Raw genomic sequence first — 19,642 nt, forward strand, 5'->3', positions numbered from 1 at the left:
CAAAGGAGAAAAGGAAAGATATACCCATTTGCATGCAGAGTTCCAAAGAATAGCAAGGAGAGATAAAAAAGCCTTCCTCAGTGATCAGTGCAAAGAAATAGAGGAAAACAACAGAATGGGAAAGACTAGAGATCTCTTCAAGAAAATTAGAGATACCAAGGGAACATTTCATGCAAAGATGGGCTCGATAAAGGACAGAAATGGTATGGACCTAACAGAAGCAGAAGATATTAAGAGGTGGCAAGAATACACAGAAGAACTGTACAAATAAGATCTTCATGACTCAGATGATTAAGATGGTGTGATCACTCACCCAGAGCCAGACATCCTGGAATGTGAAGTCAAGTGGGCCTTAGGAAGCATCACCATGAACAAAGCTAGTGGAGGTGATGGAATTCCAGTTAAGCTATTTCAAATCCTAAAGGATGATGCTGTGAAAGTGCTATACTCAGTATGCCAGGAAATTTGGAAAACTCAGCAGTGGCCACAGGACTGGAAAAGGTCAGTTTTCATTCCAATCTGAAAGAAAGGCAATGCCAAAGAATGCTCAAACTACCACACGATTGCATTCACCTCACACGCTAGCAAAGTAATGCTCAAAATTCTCCTAGCCAGGCTTCAACAATACGTGAACTGTGAACTTTCAGATGTTCAAGCTGGTTTTAGAAAAGGCAGAGGAACTAGAGATCACATTGCTAACATCCGCTGGATCATGGAAAAAGCAAGAGAGTTCCAGAAAAACATCTATTTCTGCTTTATTGACTATGCCCAAGCCTTTGATTGTGTGGATCACAATAAACTGTGCAAAATTCTTAAAGAGATGAGAATAGCAGCCCACTTGACCTGCCTCTTGGGAAACCTGTATGTAGGTCAGGAAGCAACAGTTAGAACTGGACATGGAACAACAGACTGGTTCCAAATAGGAAAAGGAATGCATCAAGGTTGTATATTGTTACCGTGGTTATTTAACTTATATGCAGAGTATATCATGAGAAACGCTGGGCTGGATGAAGCACAAGCTGGAATCAAAATTGCTGGGAGAAATATCAATAACCTCAGATATGCAGATAACACCACCCTTATGGCAGAAAGTGAGGAAGAACTAAATGGCCTCTTGATGAAAGTTAAAGAGGAGAGTGAAAAAGTTGGCTTAAAACTCAGCATTCAGAAAACTAAAATCATGGCATCCAGTCCCATCACTTTGTGACAGATAGATGGGGAAACAGTGACAGACTTTATATTAGGGGGCTCCAAAATCACTGCAGATGGTGATTGCAGCTTACTCCTTAGAAGAAAAGTTATGACCAACCTAGACAGTATTTTAAAAACCAGAGACGTTACTTTGCCAACACAGGTCCGTCTAGTCAAGGCTATGGTTTTTCCAGTAGTCATGTATGGATGTGAGAGTGGACTATAAAGAAAGCTGAGTACCAGAGAATTGATGCTTTTGAACTGTGGTATTGGAGAAGACTCTTGAGAGTCACTTGGACTGCAAGGAGATCCAACCACTCCATCCTAAAGGAAATCAATCCTGAATGTTCATTGGAATGACTGATGTTGAAGCTGAAACTCCAGTACTTTGGCCACCAGATGTGAAGAGCTGACTCATTTGAAAAGACCCTGATGCTGGGAAAGATTGAAGGCAGGAGTGGGGACGACAGGGGATGAGATGGTTGCATGGCATCACAGACTCAATGAACATGAGTTTGAGTCAACACCAGTAGTTGGTGATGGACAGGGAAGCCTGGCGTGCTGCAGTCCATGGGGTCGCAAAGAGTCAGACATGACTGAGCAACTGAACTGAACTGAAATGAACTGAACTGAACAGTAACCCGGTTAGGTCTAGATTCTTGAAACCCAAACCTCAGCTCTTGAGCTGATTGCATTAATCCATTTTTGGTGGTAGTCATGTAAGTATTTCAAAAACTAAAAATTTCAGAAATATTCAGAACTGAAACACATACGTGGATTTCTTATTTGATACCTTGCTACAGAGGGGAAGTATAAGATAGTACAGGAAGAAGAGAAATATAGACCAGGTAAGAAACTCATAATGTGACCCATGGGCACCAAGTAAACCCTTAATGTACTTTCTTGAGGACCTTACTATTTGCCTTTTTTTCCTTGCTGGCTTCTGTGGACTAATCCATTTGTGTCCACATACTTCTTCATAGAAGGCATCCTTCCTGCCTTGTAAGTTGCATTGTCAAGGACGAAGAATGCCATACACAAAATGGCATTCTTATTTCTCAGCTGTAGGCATTCCAGCCAGTAAAACCTACTTCCAGAATCAAGGACCTCAAAACCAGAATCACTTCTAATTATTTTAATAAAGTCATCCAGAATTCCCAGCGACTGTGTGAGTTCCCCGCCCCGAGTGCTTATTCTCCACACCTTCCTTCCTAGCCATGTCCTTGGTCAGCTGCGTCAGCTACACTTCCTACTCTCCTGGTAAAATGTTAGACCCAAAGGCACAGGAGGGTCCCAGTAGAGCCAGAGAAAGCAGCACAATAGACAATAAGAAGTCAGATAAGTGCAGGTTGTTGGCACCCAAGACCTCAGCTCTTGAGATAACAGACATAATCCATTTTTGGTAGTAGGTCACATTGGTGTAGACTCCAGGGAAAGAAGTACCACATCCTGTTCCCCAGCTTGACAATCCAATCAGGATCCATATACCATCAATATGACATGCCAGAGGCCCTCCAGAATCACCCTGCGGAAGAGATAAAAATCACGAGCACAGTGAAGAAGGGCCACGAAGAGGAGAGTGGTCATCAGGGGTGGAGGTTCCTTACCACGGAGCAGGGAAGCCCACGGAGCTATAAAGCTGGGAAGGGAGCCGGACCTCCTACCACTTGGGGGAGACACCAGAAACTTAGAATCATGGAGTCTGAAATTGGCAGAAACCTTAGCTAAATATATGAGTGGTTTCAAAGTACTTACCTGTGATTAAAAAGAAATAAAGATTTTGAGTTTTTCACTAAAGTTAAATTCATTGAGGGAACTCTCCTTATTTTCTATTTTTAGGTCTTTATTGCCATTTTTAGTGTTAAAGTAATTTTTCCTTATATAAAATGGTGATAGCAGTTCATAGTCTCTTGGTCTTCCTGTTTTCTTGGTAACAGCTTTATTAAGATGGAAATCACATACTCTTTAATTCACTCATTTAAAGTGTACAGTTCAATTTGTATATTCACAATGTTGTTTGACCATCACCACAACCCTTTTGTGTCACCCCCTAACGAAACCTTATACACTTTAGCAGTCACCCTTTTCCTCCCATTCCTTCCAGCCCTAGGCCAACCAATTATCTACTTTCTTTCTCCATGAATTTGCATATTATGAACATTTTGTATAAAAGAAGCCATATAAAATCTGACTTTTTATGTCTCTCTTCATTCACTTAGCATACTCTTTCCAAGGTTCATAGTGTGTGTAGGTACTCCATCCCTTTTTTATGACTGAATAATATTAATTATATTGACATACCACGTTTTTGTTTATCTAGTCATCAGTTGATGGACGTTTTACTTTTCACTTTTTCGTTACTATAAATATTGGTGCAGTGAATATCATGTACAAATTTTTATATGGATGTATGTTTTCATTTTTCTTGGGTGTTTACTTTGTAGTGGAATTTCTAAATTATATGGTAAGTCTATACGTGTGTGTGTGTGTGTGTGTGTCTATACTTAACCTTTTGAGGTTTTCCAGAATGACTGTACCATTTTACATTTTAACTAGGTATATGAAGATTCCAATTCTTTGCCAACCCTTATTATTATCTATCTTGATTAAAGTCATCCTAGTGGGTGTGAAGTTGTGTCACTGTACATTGATTGATTTTTTTAAATAATGAATATACAGATAGGAAATTTTGGCAGAGATGTAGAAGAATGTGTGCATGTGTATAAAAGAGAGAGGCAGGGAGGAAGTAAAACCCAAGTGGTGGTTTTAAAACTGAAAAATAAAATATCTGAAATAAAAATCTCACTAGATGAACCTAGCAGAAAAATGTAGATGGCAGAAGAAAGAAGCAGTGATTTGGAATATAGGTTAATTTAAAGTATCAAATTTGAAAAACAGAAAAGGGTAAAAATTAGACAAAGAGTATTAGGGACTTGTGTGAAAATATCAAAAGGTATAACTTATAAACTTCCAGTTTTAACTAGAAGAAGAAAAGAAAGAAGTGAGGCAGAAAAATAGTTGAAGAAATCATGAATGAAAATTTCGCAAATTTTGATGAAAGGTAAAAGAATAGATTGACAGCATATTAAAAAGCAGAGACATTACTTTGCCAACAAAAGTCCGTCTCATCAAGGCTATGGTTTTTCTAGTGTCATGTATGGATGTGAGAGTTGAACTATAAAGAAAGCTGAGCGCAAAAGAATTGATGCTTTTGAACTGTGGTGTTGGAGAAGACTCTTGAGAGTCCCTTGGACTGCAAGGAGATCCAACCAGTTCATTCTAAAGGAGTTCAGTCCTGAGTGTTCATTGGAGGGACTGATGTTGAAGCGGAAACTCCAATATTTTGGCCACTTATGCAAACGGCTGACTCATTTGAAAAGACCCTGATGTTGGGGAAGATTGAAGGCAGGAGGAGTGGGGATGACAGAGGATGAGATGGTTGGATGGCATCACCGACTCAATGGACATGGGTTTGGGTGGACTCCAGGAGTTGGTGATGGACAGGGAGGCCTGGTGTGCTGCAGTCCATGGGGTCGCAGAGAGTCGGACACGACTGAGCAACTGAACTGAAAAGAATATATTGAAATAACAAGTTGGTGAACCACAAAAGGATAAAGACAAAGAAAACCACACCTAGCATATGACATTCAAACTTCTAACAAGCCAATATGAATGAAAACATATTGGATGAAGCCAGAGAAAAGTACATCACACCCAGTGGAGAAAGACACAAATGATGGCCGATTTTTCATCAGACAGTTATGATCAGGAGACAATGGAATGACACATTTTAAGTGTACAATGAAATGTTTCTTCCTTGAAAAAAGTAAAAAGTTGGCATTTCTATGTTAACCTCTTAATATATTTATGAAAACATTTGAGACTATGAAAATCCAAACACCAGTGGTTAGCATTACTCTAGATCAATAGTTGAAGAGATTAAATTAATAAAGTTTAAGTGATTTATCCAGATGCAACGAAGAATTTTTGAAAGAACGCTTATCTCCTGATTTCCAATTCACTGTTGTTTACAGATGGGCAAACCTGGAACCAAATTAAGATGCCATGTTAAAATTAAAAATTTCAAGAGCAAACCCTAACCTGGCAGGTATCCTTCCCTTTGTTAAGATCACCGGCACAAATCATGGTTTCCTCGATGACTGGCTGTATTTGCGGCAAGAAGGAGCCCAGTGGGTTGTAGATGTTTTCACATTTCTGGCGTTTAATGATGGGTACTTCCGCTTCCTGGAGCATGGTAGGGTAATCAGCATCTGTAGAGATAAATAGGAATGAAAGGAAAAGTAACCTGGAACGGTAGGGACAACATTCAGTCATGATATGCAGACATCTCAGAATGGTAATCCAAAAGCAGAATACAGTCACTTTCTCATCATGTTGGCTAATGGAACAGTTTTGTGGCATAGTTAATCAAAACAATGGATAATTCAAAATTCTGTTTGCGATTTTTTGATGTGCCACCTGGGGCATTCTTAATGTTCTAGATAAAGAGAAATTCTGATATATTTTGATTAAGTAAAAATGTGAATATTCTAAAGTATTCAAAGAGTTGACACAACACTTTGAAAACAGATTAAATAAGCACTAGACTCTTTTCAAACTTTAAATCAGATTTGTTAACCTCTGCTTCAGAGAGGTAATTATGTATTTAAATTGTTAGTATTAAAAAATAAGTAGTTAAATAAATATATATATAAATTGTTAGTATTTGTTCTTACCAGTATAGCTAGATTCTAGCCAAAATATGAGTTAATAATCATATAAATAGGCAGATATTTTATTTGAAAACTTCTGGAGAGTGTCAGTTGGTTGATCTGGTTTTGCAGAAATCTTTGCTACAGTGTTGAAATGCCCAGAATATGAATACCCTGAAGTGGGTACAAGAAGGTGATGTATAAAACACCCCCTTGTTGTGTGCATTCTCACCTTCTTCTTTCAGTTTTCCCCATCCAGTCACCCAGCAAGAGTCTGGAATTATCAACCGCTTCTTTTTGACGTTGGACAAGCAAATGGGCAGGATGGAAGAGCTGTAGGTGACTCTAGAGAACAGCCTCAACAGGGCAATGTCTCCACTGACATTACTGTATGTGGGATGGACGACAATTCGGCTCACACGATGTATCACGCCTTCATCTAGGCTGTCCATATCAACTGACCCCAGCCACACAGTGTATAAGAAAGGAATCCTTGTCCTGAGGGGAAGAGAAAGAGGAGAATAAGAGCGGACTGTGCTTCTCTGCTTACAGCTGGGTCACAGCAAGCTGCCTTTGTGTGGCTGAGTCTTTGGGGAAGAAAGGAGGGTAACAGACTTGGAATTAACCAGGCTGCTTCCAGCTTGGCCTAGGTTTTGCATGTCTCCTCTCCTCCTACCCCACCTCCCTGACCACTCTTCCCTTGGTGGTCTACTGTTTCTGTGGTATGCTTTTTTATTCTGATGGCCAGAGTTTTGTCTTAACAGTTTTTCCCTCGTTCTCTTAGTCACCTCTGCTGTTCTCCATTGTTTCAGCCATCACAAATATGCTTAGTAGTTATTGTTTTATTTTCAGTTTTGATTTCTGAGCACTAGACCTTTATTTCTGCATAAGAAATTAAAGCAAACTATAACCACCAAGTTTATATATGTGTGTGTGTGTGTCTGTGTGTTCATGTAATTTAAAATGTCAAGTAATCTGATAGGATTTACAAAATAAATGAATGACATTCTCTGCCCTACTGCCCTCAATTCTTGCTATTCAAAGGCAATCACTTTCAACTGGTAGCTCTTTCTTCTAGCATTTTCCCTATATTTTTAAGAAACCCTATATATTGTCATTAATTGTTTTTTCAATTTTAGAACATTGTATTCCTATGTACATGGTGAGGATTGAACCAACAATTACAGCCACTTCACCCACTTCCTTTCACCATCCTCCTAATCTATGATAACTTTTTGTCAGATTACTATTTAATATGTATGTTTTGTGACTATGAAAACATTCACCTCCTGGCCATGTTTGGTCCTGTAATTGTATTTCTTGTAAAACTTTTTGCTTCTTCTGGAGCTAATAATATGGTCTCACTTATTTGCTTTGTTAGTTTTCTATGTACCTGTCACTAACTCATCAGTTTTCCCCAACTGTCTGCCAAAAGTAGAAGTCTCTCAATATGTTGATACTGTTAGGCATTCTGTCGATACTATACTTTTTTTAAGGCCTCTGCCCTATAACTCCAATCTTGGTACTTTTCTTTATGATTTTCTTGAGGGTTCTTTTCTGTGTTGTATTCTGTTTTGTTTTGTTTGATTCTATGTTTCCGTGTTTTCCCTCCTTCATTTTGGTGAAGCATATTCAACTATGGCTTCCTGAGGAATTGTGCATGACAGCTGCTGCACAAAGTCTTGCTGCTTTGTGTATCTGAGAATGTCTTATTTCTACCCCACGCTTGTTGGATAGTTTGTAGATATGGGTAGACTTCTAAGTTGGAATTCTCTCAGCATTTTGAAATTATTGCTTTACTTGAGCTTTTTGTTATTGCAAGGTTTGGTGGTTTCGTTCTTCATATATGTCATCTATTGTGGCACAGCAAATTGCCATAAAGCTTAGAGGCTGCAGACAGCACCCCTTTCCCAGCTTCTGTCCGTCGGGAGTCTGGTTCCTTCTGAGCAGGCTGTACTGAAGGTGGCGTGCGGTGTCATCTCTAGTCTCGACGAGAGTCTGTCACGTTTTCATTAGCCATTGGCCGGCGACAGCTTTCTTCACGGCTGCTCACCACATGGTACCTTGCTTCTCTCACAGATTGTGTTTGTGACCCGAAGCAGCTTAAGACAAAACTCCTGACTGGTGTTTAGGAGGTGATTTGGTGATAAGTAAGAAAAATTTCTACTATAGTGACCACTTTCATCATTCTTTTTTTTTTTTTTTTAACCTCTGTGGCCTGTCCTCAGTCCAAGATGACCTAGGTTTCCTTCTGCCTGCTTGTCTTGGAACTTGTGTTAGTCTGCTGGTCCATTCGTGACTTCATTCAGTTATTTACTGAGAACCTGCCTCCGTGTGCCCTGATCACCAGCGGGAACTCACGTTTGGAAGCAGTGTGCTGCAGTGACTATCCACCTGTCACTGAGGAGGGAGCCCCCACAGACGTGGGAGCTGAAGAGCTTCAGGCTGACCTGCCAAGGCCAGCGCATGGCAGCAGCATCCTGGCCGCCCACAACACGGCCTGAGTATACAGGGCGTCCACACACTAGAGAGAGGAGAGAAAAATGTGAAAGTCCCATTGTCCTGTTCTTCTGATCCCCATCTTCTCATTGTCTCCAAACTCCCATCCATTCCCAGGACCTGAGTCTTCCCTAGCCTCCATTCTCTGTCCTGTTCCAGTTCCAAACCCAGCAGTCTTGGACCCAAGTGGAAACCACTCACCTGACTGGAGGGTTTTCTTTTGGAAAGAGGATAGGAAAGACCCTAAAACAAATACACCGTATCATTAATATATAACAACACACATATATAAAATATAGCAACACATATATAATATATAACAACACCTATGATACATCCAGGTTTTCTGAATAGAAAGGCTTTCTGTAACTGCAGTTTCTCAGATTGGTGTTAAAGGCCAAATTTTTATATCTATCTGTTAGTAGAAATCTTGCTGATTACATACTTATGTGACTTTTTAGCGGCATGTATGGAACATAACTTAGCTTTTACTTAACAATTCACCGTGTCCTTCAGGGATATCAAGTATGTGAGGTTGTAAATACATTCATGCCTTCAGATGTTTTTAAGGTGTATAAGCTGTTTACTTTTGTCGTGTTTTCTTCAACTGATCTAGCATTTTGCAGTGTTTGTGTCTCTTTCTTTTTTGCTACCTATTATCTTTTTGCTATCCTCAGCTAATCCTGCTTTTAAATCACCATGTGCTGGAAAAATAAATGAACAGTATAATTCCTGAAATCAAGGATGGGCGTTTGTACTTTCAGTTCCATTTGCTTGAATTACTATTTTCCTTGATTTTTTTAGCCAAATCACTCATCTCGTCCAAGTCTTGGATCCAATAGCTTCTTACAGAAACTTTCCTGATCCACCCTGTTTAAAATATAATGCCTCTCTACACTCTAGAGGTCCCCTTCAGGTCACTGTATTTATTGTTTTCTAACCTGCCTTATAATTTACATATTTGCTGCGTGCATTGACTGTAACCCCACCCCCCTCCCCGAGGGCAGGGATCTTTGTGTTTGCTGCCATTTCCAAGAGCCCTGATTTGTTTGGAGCCTGGCACATAGGGTCCCCTCAGACTTTTTCAGGGCACACCCTTCAAAGTCACATCTCATGTGTGCAGTGTCCTAGTAGCCTACATGGTAACTTCTTGAGCTAAAAATCCTCTGCCTCCCCCCACCTCCACCTCAGGGGCTCACCCAGCAGAAGGGACAGCAGGAAGACACAGCCCACAGGACCCATATTCCTCTCCTCAGTGTCAGGACTTCCTGCTCTCTGGACTCAGGCTCCCAGGGTGAGGCCAGCTGGGGAGCAGCCTCAGAAGAGGGCAGTACCAGCTTCTCCTCCTGGTTGGATCCTCGGCTGCACCCGCCTCCTCCTCAGTCCTCACCCTGGCCAGGAGCTGAAGAGACCAGACTTGAGAAGTGCAGCTGTGGGACCCAGGAGAGGCACTGGGCTCGAGGTGCCCCTTGCTGTCCAGGGGGGCAAAGTGTCTGGGGCTTCTGCCTCTGGGCGGGGGCAGAGGTGAGCGGTGGACACAGTTGCTGCTGCCCAGGGCAGGTTGGAGGGTTCGGAAAGGAGTGGAACCCTGTCTCTAGAAAGGAAATGGAGGATCAGCAGGATTCTTCGCAAGGAAGAAATGAAAAAGAGGAAATTAACCAAGACCCGGCTAATTTTTTCTTTTTTTTTTTTTCCCCCATCTTCCTTTACAGTGTTAGCCATAGAAAGTATTGCAAGTTAGATTTTCTGGGAAACAGACTGTAGGTCAGAGATTTGTGTGCAGGGAGTTTGTTGGGAAGGAGTCTTAGATCAACGCCTTGGTGGGGGTGGGGGGAGTGGAAACAGGATTGGGCAAAGGCAAGGTTGATGTGATGCATGGGCGACAGAGGCCTCAGCCAATCCCACAGGCTGCTCTGGAGCTCGGATGGCCCTTCAAACATGCCCTGAAATGGGACGGGATGGCTGGATCCTTGAACTTCTAAAGGACTGGGTGCAGGTTGCCTCCTGGAGGGGTCATCACCTGGGGAGAAAGATGTCTCTGGTGGCAGCCTCGGAATGGACTAGCCTTTGAGCTGTCAGCGGCCAGCACTCCTGGTTGCTAGGAAACGGAAAGCTTCAGTCCTGCCTCTGCCACAGAATTTTTCTCTGCGCCTTTCGTGTTTCCTGTCCCCATTGTTTATAGGTGCTAAGTCTGTGGAGGCAGAATTTAGTAGTGTTAAAGCATGTTGTTGCTCTCTTATATCTTAAACTTTTATGAATTTTGAAAAGCACCATAATAATTTTTTAAAATACCAGAAAGTGTAGCTGTTTTGGTAATTGTTATTCAGTTAAAAGCAACAGAGACTCACTTAAACTAGCTTAAACAGTGAGAGATTGTTTTAAAGGTCTTGTGTGGGCCAAAATGTATCTCCCCCCTCTGTAGTTGTATAGTTGCAGTCCAAACACCAAGTACCTTAGGATGTGATACATTTTAGATAGTGTCTCTAAGAGAGGTAACTGAGGTTAAGATGAGGGCATGTGTGCGTGTGCTCAGTCACTCAGTTGTGTCTGACTCATCACCAACACATGGACTGTAGCCTGCCGGGCTCCTCTCTCCATGGGATTCACCAGTCAAGAGTACTGGAGTGGGTTGCCATTTCCTTCTCCAAGGGATCTTTCTGACCCTCTGGTCGAACACTCATTTCCTGCATTGGCAGGTGGATTCTTTACCACTAAGCACCTGGGAAGCCCAAAATGAGATCATTACGATAGGCCTTAACCCAGTATGATGGTGTCCTTATAGGAAAGGACATCTGAACGTAGACGCACGCAGAGAGGGAAGGAAGAAGGCCCAGGAAACCTGGATCAGATTGTCCCTCTCGTCGCTCTGAAGGAACCCACTCTGCTGACCTCTTAATCTTAGACTTCTCACGTCTAAAACTGTGAGAAAACACATTTCTGGTCTTGAAGCCCCCCTTTGTGGTACTTTGTTATGACAGCCTCAGCAAACCACTGCAGGCATCTGAGAACAGTGAGGAGAGCAGAGTGAGAGGACCTCTGGGGCTGTGCTTGGACAGACTGGAGCCCAGAGCTGACCGGGGGCTTTGAATCTATGACGTCTCGAGAGCTCAGGGCAGCTGTTCCAAATCCTCATCCTGGTCCTCTGCCGGCAGGATGGCCCAGCCACCCTCCATGTCTTTTCATTCTGTCCCATTGTAAACTACTCAAGTTTTTTCGTATTTTCAGTTCAAAGTCCAAAGAATTTGAACAGATGATCTTTTCTTGCTAGGCCGTAGTTTCATGGCTATGGACTCTACATGTCCTTGCAGTATGATGCCCCTGTGCCCTCGTGTGTGACGAGCATGCACACACGATATGGCCAGCTCAGCCACAGGGACTGTTGTGGTGGGCAAGTGCCACATGTGCTGTGTCTCAGGACAGTAAGGTGTTTACTTCTTTCTTGCAACACGTTTTTCAGATTTTAGAAGCGGACACTTCAAAAAAATTAATCCTTCCTCTATTTGTTTACCTACTGCCGTGACAAAATTGTAACCTAATTGATGTTTTGCAAATCTAGTTGTCTTCATTTGTGATTGCTTGAGGGGTTTGGATCCTGATTTAACACATCAGCTCTAAGAAAGCATTTTGATACTATCAAGGAAATTTGATCGTTAACTGGGTATTAGATGGTATGAAAGAATTATTGTTAATTTTGATAGGTGTAACAGTGAGTTATGTAAGCAAATGTCTATTCTTACAAGAATGAGCACCCATGAGTCCTTTCTAAATCTAAGCTAAACTCTTGGGAATTCCCTGGTGGTCCACTGGTTAGGACTTGGCACGTTCACTGCCATGGTCCCAGTTTCAGACCCTGGTGTGGGAACCGAGATCCCACAAGCTTCCTGGGGTGACCAAAAAGCTAAACTCTTGTACCATATTGGAGAAATCTCTGGTCTTCAGCCCACAGTGCTGTTATTTTCATGGTGATGACTGCACGACCTTCAAGAAGTCACCTTTCCCCTAAGGCCTGTGTTTTCCTGTTGTACCATGAAGGCGCTAGAATCAGCTGATGCTCTCAAAGTTTCTTTGCAGATGTAACATTGATTTATGAATTGCTTATCTATTTGTATTTATTTATCTTTATCTATTGCCTCTGTTATCCCTCTACAAATGCTTTCTTATTTTTAATTTAGCCATCAAGAAACATTTTGGGTGGGTCTCCCATTTTAATGCTCCTTTGCTTCTTCTAAGAAAGAAAAAATGAGTGCTCGCTTCGGCAGCACATATACTAAAATTGGAACGATACAGAGAAGATTAGCATGGCCCCTGCGCAAGGATGACACGCAAATTCGTGAAGCGTTCCATATTTTTTTAATGCTAACTCCTAAGTCCTCTGTAATCTTGGCTTTCTCTAATAAAGCCACTTAACCCGAAAAAAAAAAAAAAGAAAGAAAGTATGAGTTGAAGCAAAAGAGTTGTGTTTAATGTCCATTCTAGAGATTTTCCTGGAGATAACTCTTCCAGCTCTGTGTCTGTCTCATCATGCCCTATCTTTGGGTCCTAGATTCTCTGTTCCCAGACTGTTATGCTATCATTAACGTTATCTTCAAATACCTCTGTTGGTTTGGGAAGTGGCAACATGGTGGTGTTGGTGAAAGCTTTATGAGTTGCCACGTGGCTTGCTGCCTAGTTGCCTTGTCATCTCTGCAAAATGGGAATTACTAATACCCCACAAGATTTGGGTAGGAATTAAATGACATACAGGGCAAGTACTTAGACTATTTAAGCACAAAACAATAAATAGTAGCCACTGTTTTTATTAGTGTTTTTGTCGAACTAATATCCCAGTTTTAAGTCCTGTCTTAATTGTCAAACAGGTCCTCTTGGTGATGGCTTAGATTGATGTTGATGGTGCCTATAGGCCAGGATTTCTCAGCCTTGGCACTGTGGATGTTTGAGGCCAGGTGATTCTTTCTTGTGGGGGGCTGTCCTGTGAATTGGGGGATGTTAAGCAGCATCTCTGGCTTTAACCAGCCCTAGTTGTGACAACCAAAAATGTCACCAGGTGGGAAGTGGAGTGCAGAGTCACCAGCCCTGGCTGAGAACCACTGCAGCAGAGGAAGGATGCCACTGCCGGTTGCAGCCTTCTCTTGCGCACCCTGAGAACAGAACAGGGACAGCAGTACATTTGCAGGGGTTTTAGCTTTTTATCTGTGGTTCCAGGAAAGGTAGATGGATTCCATTGTCTCTTTTCTGATTCTATCAGATCAGTCTCTTATACTGGAAAACGGATAAATCCCTTTATGAAAATCTTCTAAAGAATTATTGATTTCTCTAGCCTGTGTGTCTCAGGCCCTGGCCTGGCAGCAACAGACAGCTATGCCCTCTATTGAAAGATCCAGTTTGGTCTTAGTTCTTGAACTTGGACAAGAAATAGCTCCACTAACCAGTATGTCTTGGAACTAGCCCATATACTTGGCATTTATGTCAGGCCCAAGGCCTGCACAACCTTCTAGGGACAGCCCTCTTCCTCTTCCCGCCCTTTGCCTCATTGGCCTGCACTCACTTTCTCCACAGGGACAGTCCTGCTCTGAGCTACCTCCTATGTGCCCTGGGCAGTCCTTTGCAGGAGTTGCCTCTGTTCTTTTGATCACTGAAGTAAAATGGTTTTGTTTACTCACTTGAATTTATACTAAATGAATTTTTCCTTCCCTTTTGACAGCTAGCTTTCTTAGTCTATTGCTTTCATTTTGTTATTTAGAAAATAAGATTTGATACTTTCTCTTTGCAATACAGTATAATAGGTACTGTTAGAAGATCAGGAAGATGATGACAGCAGTTTTTCTTTTCTCAAGGTTGTTCTTACCTACTCAAAAGAAGTAAAGCTGTGTGCAGTCAATTTCTGATGGAATATAGCAAGAGATACAAATAACTAGAATCAAAGGGCAGGTGTGATTTTGGAGTTGTACAAAGATCTTTAATAGAGCTTACTAATAGTGAATGGAGGTAATTTGGTGTAGTGGAAGGAGCCAAATCTTTTGAGTCAGACAGTCCTGAATAAATCTGTTAAATATTTGGTGTGTGAACTTAGCAAGTTACTTAACCTCTTTGATCCTCAGTTGCTGTTGTTGTGTGTATGTTTTCATTTGTAAAAGTGGAATAAATAATACATTCTTGAGTTGTTAGGACGAGATAAGATAATTTTTAAAGTGGCCGGTATAGTAATTGATGCAAAGAAGATATAAAGTGAATACAAGTTCCTGCCATGGTTGGAGGTGGGATAAAGATGTCATGACACCCAGAGAAACCACTTTGGCAGGCAGTATGACTTGGCTCAAGTCATCTCAGCCTAGACTCTGGACTCAGCTTTTTAGCTTCTGAAATTCTTGTCAGAGCACCTAGAATAGATCAAATTCAAGAGACTGACTCACCAAAATTTAAGAGACTGTGCATGAACCAGGATGTTGATTTGCAATCAGGACTATTCGTGTTTTTCATTTGACCTTTTCACTTTTCCCTACCTGGGCACATCTTCTTGATGTTGAGTAGGGAAACCAAATTAGTAAAAAAGAGTGATGGTTCGAAGAGGCTTCACAGATCAGAACAAGTGGAACTGGCAAATCTCTACAAGCATTTCACTGAAGAGGATGAAATATCCCTTCTTCTAAAAAGAACTGGGTGAAAGAGTGCTTCTCCATAACAGAACATGTTTTTCTAGATAAATACAAAGTTTATGTTCATCAGACTCAGAGTCTCTCTCCTTTTATAGCCCATGTTCATCAGACTCAGAGTCTCTCTCCTTTTACAGCCCAGGGTCTGATGAACACAAAGGCATCTGGCTTTTGTTTTCTTCGATTCCATTTGGAGACTCTTCCTCTTCCGAATGATGCTTTTCTTCAGTTAGTGCCAAATACTGTTAGTAACACAAGCTTTCCCCGGTATGGTCTCATTCCTGGTATGCTGCCTTGAGATTATACCCAAATCTCCATGTTTAGCTTATTCCTAAAACACAGAACCATGTATTTACTGATATTTTGTGCATCCTTTCTACAGAAAACTCTCTTTTCGTCTCATTCATTATGTGTATGTTTTACTTGTTAAGTTTCAGTTTTTGAAGATTTTGGTGAGCAGTTGGTAGGGTGGGGCTGTGTAGTTCTCGTTCCCCCATTACCAAAGGTTAGTGAGTAGTTAGTTTCCCAGTGCTACGGTATTAAAAAGTATTATGTCAGACATCGGGTGTGTGACACAAGCAAACTTAACGCCTTGAGCTGAGAGTTGTATCAAACAACTTCTAAAGTAACTTCCAACTATTTTATGATTTTAAAACCTGTTTTTATCTCTTTACTTGATTTCTTGGCTTTAATAGAACATGTTTTTCTAAATAAATACAAAGTTTATCTTCATCAGACTTAAGAGTCTCTCTCCTTTTGCAGCCTGGGCTGGATCTTTAGATCCATCCTCCTCACTCATATTCTTTTGTCGTTTCTTACTTATTTAGTATCTCATATATTTAATGAGTTTATCTTTTGCTGAAGCATTTTCCCAGTGTCAGTTATACCTTGCTTGCAATTCTGTAGTGCTGTCATCTAAAAAATAAATCCTGAGATCTTATAAACATGCAGAGTGTTCTTTTGAGTATAGATTGTAATTGGTCTTTGAATCCTGCTTATATTTTGCATAATTTTTGCATTGGGGAAATTCATTTTTTCAATAGTTCTGAACTATTTTCTTCATGTATGGAAGGGTTTTTGATGGCCCAGATTTAACTTCCTTGTTTTTATGTAACTATCTTATCTTTGCAGTTATTGATGAAAATTTTCATTTTCAAACAGTGATTTTATTGGTATTGAATGAAAGTTGAGCAAGAAAGGTTCACTTTGCTGCTGTTCATTTTACCATCTTCCTGAAACTCCTAATTGTTTTTCACTATTATTTGTCTAGTAATATGGTATATCCTGAATCATTTTAATCAGTATCTTATGAAATTGATAAATTAACTCACTGCTGGCCAGCGTAAAATCTTGTGTTCTTAGCAGCTCTTCATACATCAAGAAAAGGATGGGATTCAAGCAGCCATACAGTTCTTAGTGAGACATGTTCTTAGATCCTTCTCTGCACACAACCATGCAGTGCTCTCAGTGGGATGACCAGGAGACTCAGAAATACCCTCTGCCCAGACTTCAATTTAGCCCCACCCCAGGCCTCTGCTTAATGTTTGACTGCTAAACAGAGTCAGTTTTCACCTCCAGACCCTTCCCTATTGCATTTATAGAAGGTGGCCATTGTGTCTGCAGTGATTCTTGCCTCCTGATACTTACACCTTGTCGAGTCACTTCTAAAGAATAAAATACAGCAGAAGTAATGAGATGTCTTTCTGGTTATAGAAAGACTGCAGCTTCCATTTGGGGTGTTCTCTGTCACTTTATCTTGGATCCTCACTGTGTGTGACGCTAACTGCCCTCTCTTCCTGCAGAGAGGCCTCTGAGAGTGACCCTGAAGCAGGTTCTTCCTGTCAGTAGTTGAACTTGAAGATGACTGCAGTTTGCAGCAAGCAGCCTCTTGAAACACTGTTAGCAGGAACTACCTAGTTAAGTCTCCCTGATTCACAGACACTGAGAGATAGTAAATGTTGTCTCCAATTTTGGGGTGATTTGTTATGCAGCAGTAGATAGATAACATGCTGCGCTTGCCTAATGTGCTTCCACTGAAACCTGCTAGTCCTCCGAGTCCCTGATTTTTCTTTAGAACTCAGTCTAGTCCCAGATTGGATGGTTTTCACTGAATTCAGCCAAGGGCAAGGTAGTTCACCTCTCTGGACCCTAGCTGCTGCTTCTGTAGAATGTGGGGGATTGACTGGGTCAGGGATTTTCAGATCCCTTTCAGCCCTGAAGTTCTTTGCTTCTGTATTTCCCCAGGCCCCAACTCCAGTTTCATGCAAAAAATGAATATGGGAAATAATAGAATCAACCAAACTTTATTCACACGGGGGACCTTGCTTTCCATGTTGACCTGTAGGAGACAAGGCAGCAAGCGGATTTGGCTCCTGAGGGCTGTGCCTAGAGGTAGCTGACCTGCTTCTTTCTTGCTGAATCTTTAAAATCTTTCCTCAAAATCCTCAACTTAAAGCATTTCCTCTTTCTCCCTCAGCTAGTTAGGGTGGCCCCAGGAATATGAGAGGCAGAAGCATTACCGGAAAGAACCTGGAGAAGTCTGACCTGGGGGTAGCAGAAAGGTCAGCATATGGGACGGCTGACTTCTCAATCCAAGACTTGTAGAAACTGATGTTTGTAAATACTCCAGGCTCGTTGATTCCGATGCAGTTTGATCCCCAGCTCATCACTCCTGCTAGAACCCAGAAGTCCTTCACTATGCACATCAGGGGATCTCCTCTCTTGGCCTGAAGGAGAGATGACATATGGCTAGGCATGCACAGGGCAAGAGACTCATAGTTCAGCCAAGAGCTGTGGAGTCTGGGCCTGTCCCGGCACTCCTGGGTTCACCCGGGCCCACAGAGCTACGAGGACATGGAGAAAGGATGCTGGGGACAGGCGGAGCTCTGAGAGATGCCTGTGGGAAGGGATTCTTGCTATACACCCATCTGGCTGCCCCACTGGGAGCCGGGAACAGATCACGGCTTCACTGATGGGCTCGACTCCTCGTAATAAGCTTTCTTTCTGATATTTCTTGCATGTCTGGAGATCAATGAGGTGTACTTTTAGCTCCTTCAGTGTGTAAGGTGGTGTCATAGCTGTAAGGTCAAAAAGGCAAAGCTGTCTTAAAAATTAGGAAGCAACTTTCAGCTTTGGATACAATTTCATGCCTTTAATTTTCAGGGATATCTGATTTCAAGTTTCTGCCCCCCATCATAGGCAGTACTCTGATTTCTGGTTTGGCACATGGTCTCAAGGCTGCAGTCCCTAGGTCTGAACAAGACTAAAGGCAGTTGTGCCTGCTCAGATACCACAGACAGCCGAAGAACTGATTTGGGAAAATGTACGATAATGAAGATGTGAGATTATGTTGTTTGACTTTGACATGTACTTTTTATGTTCCATAGAACGTAAGAAGGTGGATCTGATAGACTGAGAGAGTCAAGACTGCTGGTGTGTGAGATCCTCTTAGTCTGACTCGGGACCTGCTGAGGATCCATGCTCCTGTCTGCTTCCCCGTCCGCCAGCCCACACATTCTACCAGGTGCTGGAGGAGAACTGAGAACTCTCTTCTCATAAGTTCAGTGCCTTGGCCTTTTCACCTTTAAGGTCTTCGCAGTATTGTGAAATAGGAGCAAAAGCTGCTGTAAATAAGCAGAGTAATGCTAGCAGCAGAAGTATGGAGGAAGCACAGGGAAGTTGGGGGTTAGAGGAGAACTGAAGTCTGCAGTCCTTCGGATGAGTTGCTAGAGAGTGAGAGTACACCATGCCAGGAGTGGGATAGAGAGTAGGGGGAGGGAAGGTCAGTGGAGCAAACAGAGCTCAAAAAATCTACTTATCCTCACATTGGAATATCCCTGAATTGTCCCATCCCATCACCCAGCAGGAGGTTGCGTTCTTCAGCTGGACTGCTGATGTCGGGAGACAGATGGGCAGGACAAGGGGGCTGAAGGAAAGTGGGCAGGCCAGCTCTGCCACAGCGAGGCATCTAGATGTGTGTCCCTGGACATCGGGGTAGGGAATAATCCTGGACACAGCGATGCTCGTTGTTTTGATGCCTTGGTGACCAGAGACCTGAAGGGATCCCACCAGTACCTCATATTTCCTGGTGTCCTTAGGCCCGGGAAGAGGAGGAGCAGAACAAGCCGCATGGGTTTCTTAGGCCTTAGTCCCAGCAGAGCCCATAGTTCTGGAGGTGGTATTTTTCACCTGGCTAACCATCATTTCTTCAATAAGTGCTTCGTATCTCCTGAATATATAAGTGAAACTTAGGCAGCATCTGGCTGTCATAGGGCTTTTGGTCTCTAGGGTTGTATGTCTCTGTCAAAAGAGATAGGCTGGGGAGAGGGAGGGAGGCAGAGACAACACACAAGTGAACAAGTATAAAATTTTTAAGCGTGAAAAATCTTATGAAGAAAATCAACAGGCTTTTAAGGTAGAAAGTAAAAGATGAGGGAAGAGCCTATGAATTGGATCAGGGAAGGTCTTGTTGAACGGAGAACCTTTCAACTGAGTCCCACAAGGCAGGAGTCAGCCATGTGAAGAGCTATAAGGAAAAGCAATCCAGAGGAAACAGCATATGCCAAGGCACTGAGGGTGGGAAAGAGCTCG

The 19,642-nt window shown here is 42.1% G+C and overlaps 1 protein-coding gene and 1 non-coding gene across 2 annotated transcripts; one reads left to right on the top strand and one right to left on the bottom strand.

The window, feature by feature from the left end:
- Positions 1 to 2,402: 2,402 nt before the first annotated feature.
- Positions 2,403 to 9,644, bottom strand: PRSS48 (serine protease 48). Its single transcript, XM_068990214.1, is given in 7 exon segments — positions 2,403 to 2,450; positions 2,453 to 2,716; positions 5,293 to 5,462; positions 6,136 to 6,401; positions 8,265 to 8,427; positions 8,604 to 8,645; positions 9,602 to 9,644. Coding segments are annotated over 7 exon segments (996 nt in total).
- A 3,001-nt stretch (positions 9,645 to 12,645) lies between these two features.
- Positions 12,646 to 12,752, top strand: LOC138094196 (U6 spliceosomal RNA). The gene has a single exon (XR_011146225.1). It is a non-coding gene; the product is annotated as a U6 spliceosomal RNA (small nuclear RNA).
- Positions 12,753 to 19,642: the final 6,890 nt, after the last annotated feature.

The sequence above is a fragment of the Capricornis sumatraensis genome, chromosome 17, assembly GCF_032405125.1.
Source record: "Capricornis sumatraensis isolate serow.1 chromosome 17, serow.2, whole genome shotgun sequence".
NCBI lineage: Eukaryota > Metazoa > Chordata > Mammalia > Artiodactyla > Bovidae > Capricornis > Capricornis sumatraensis.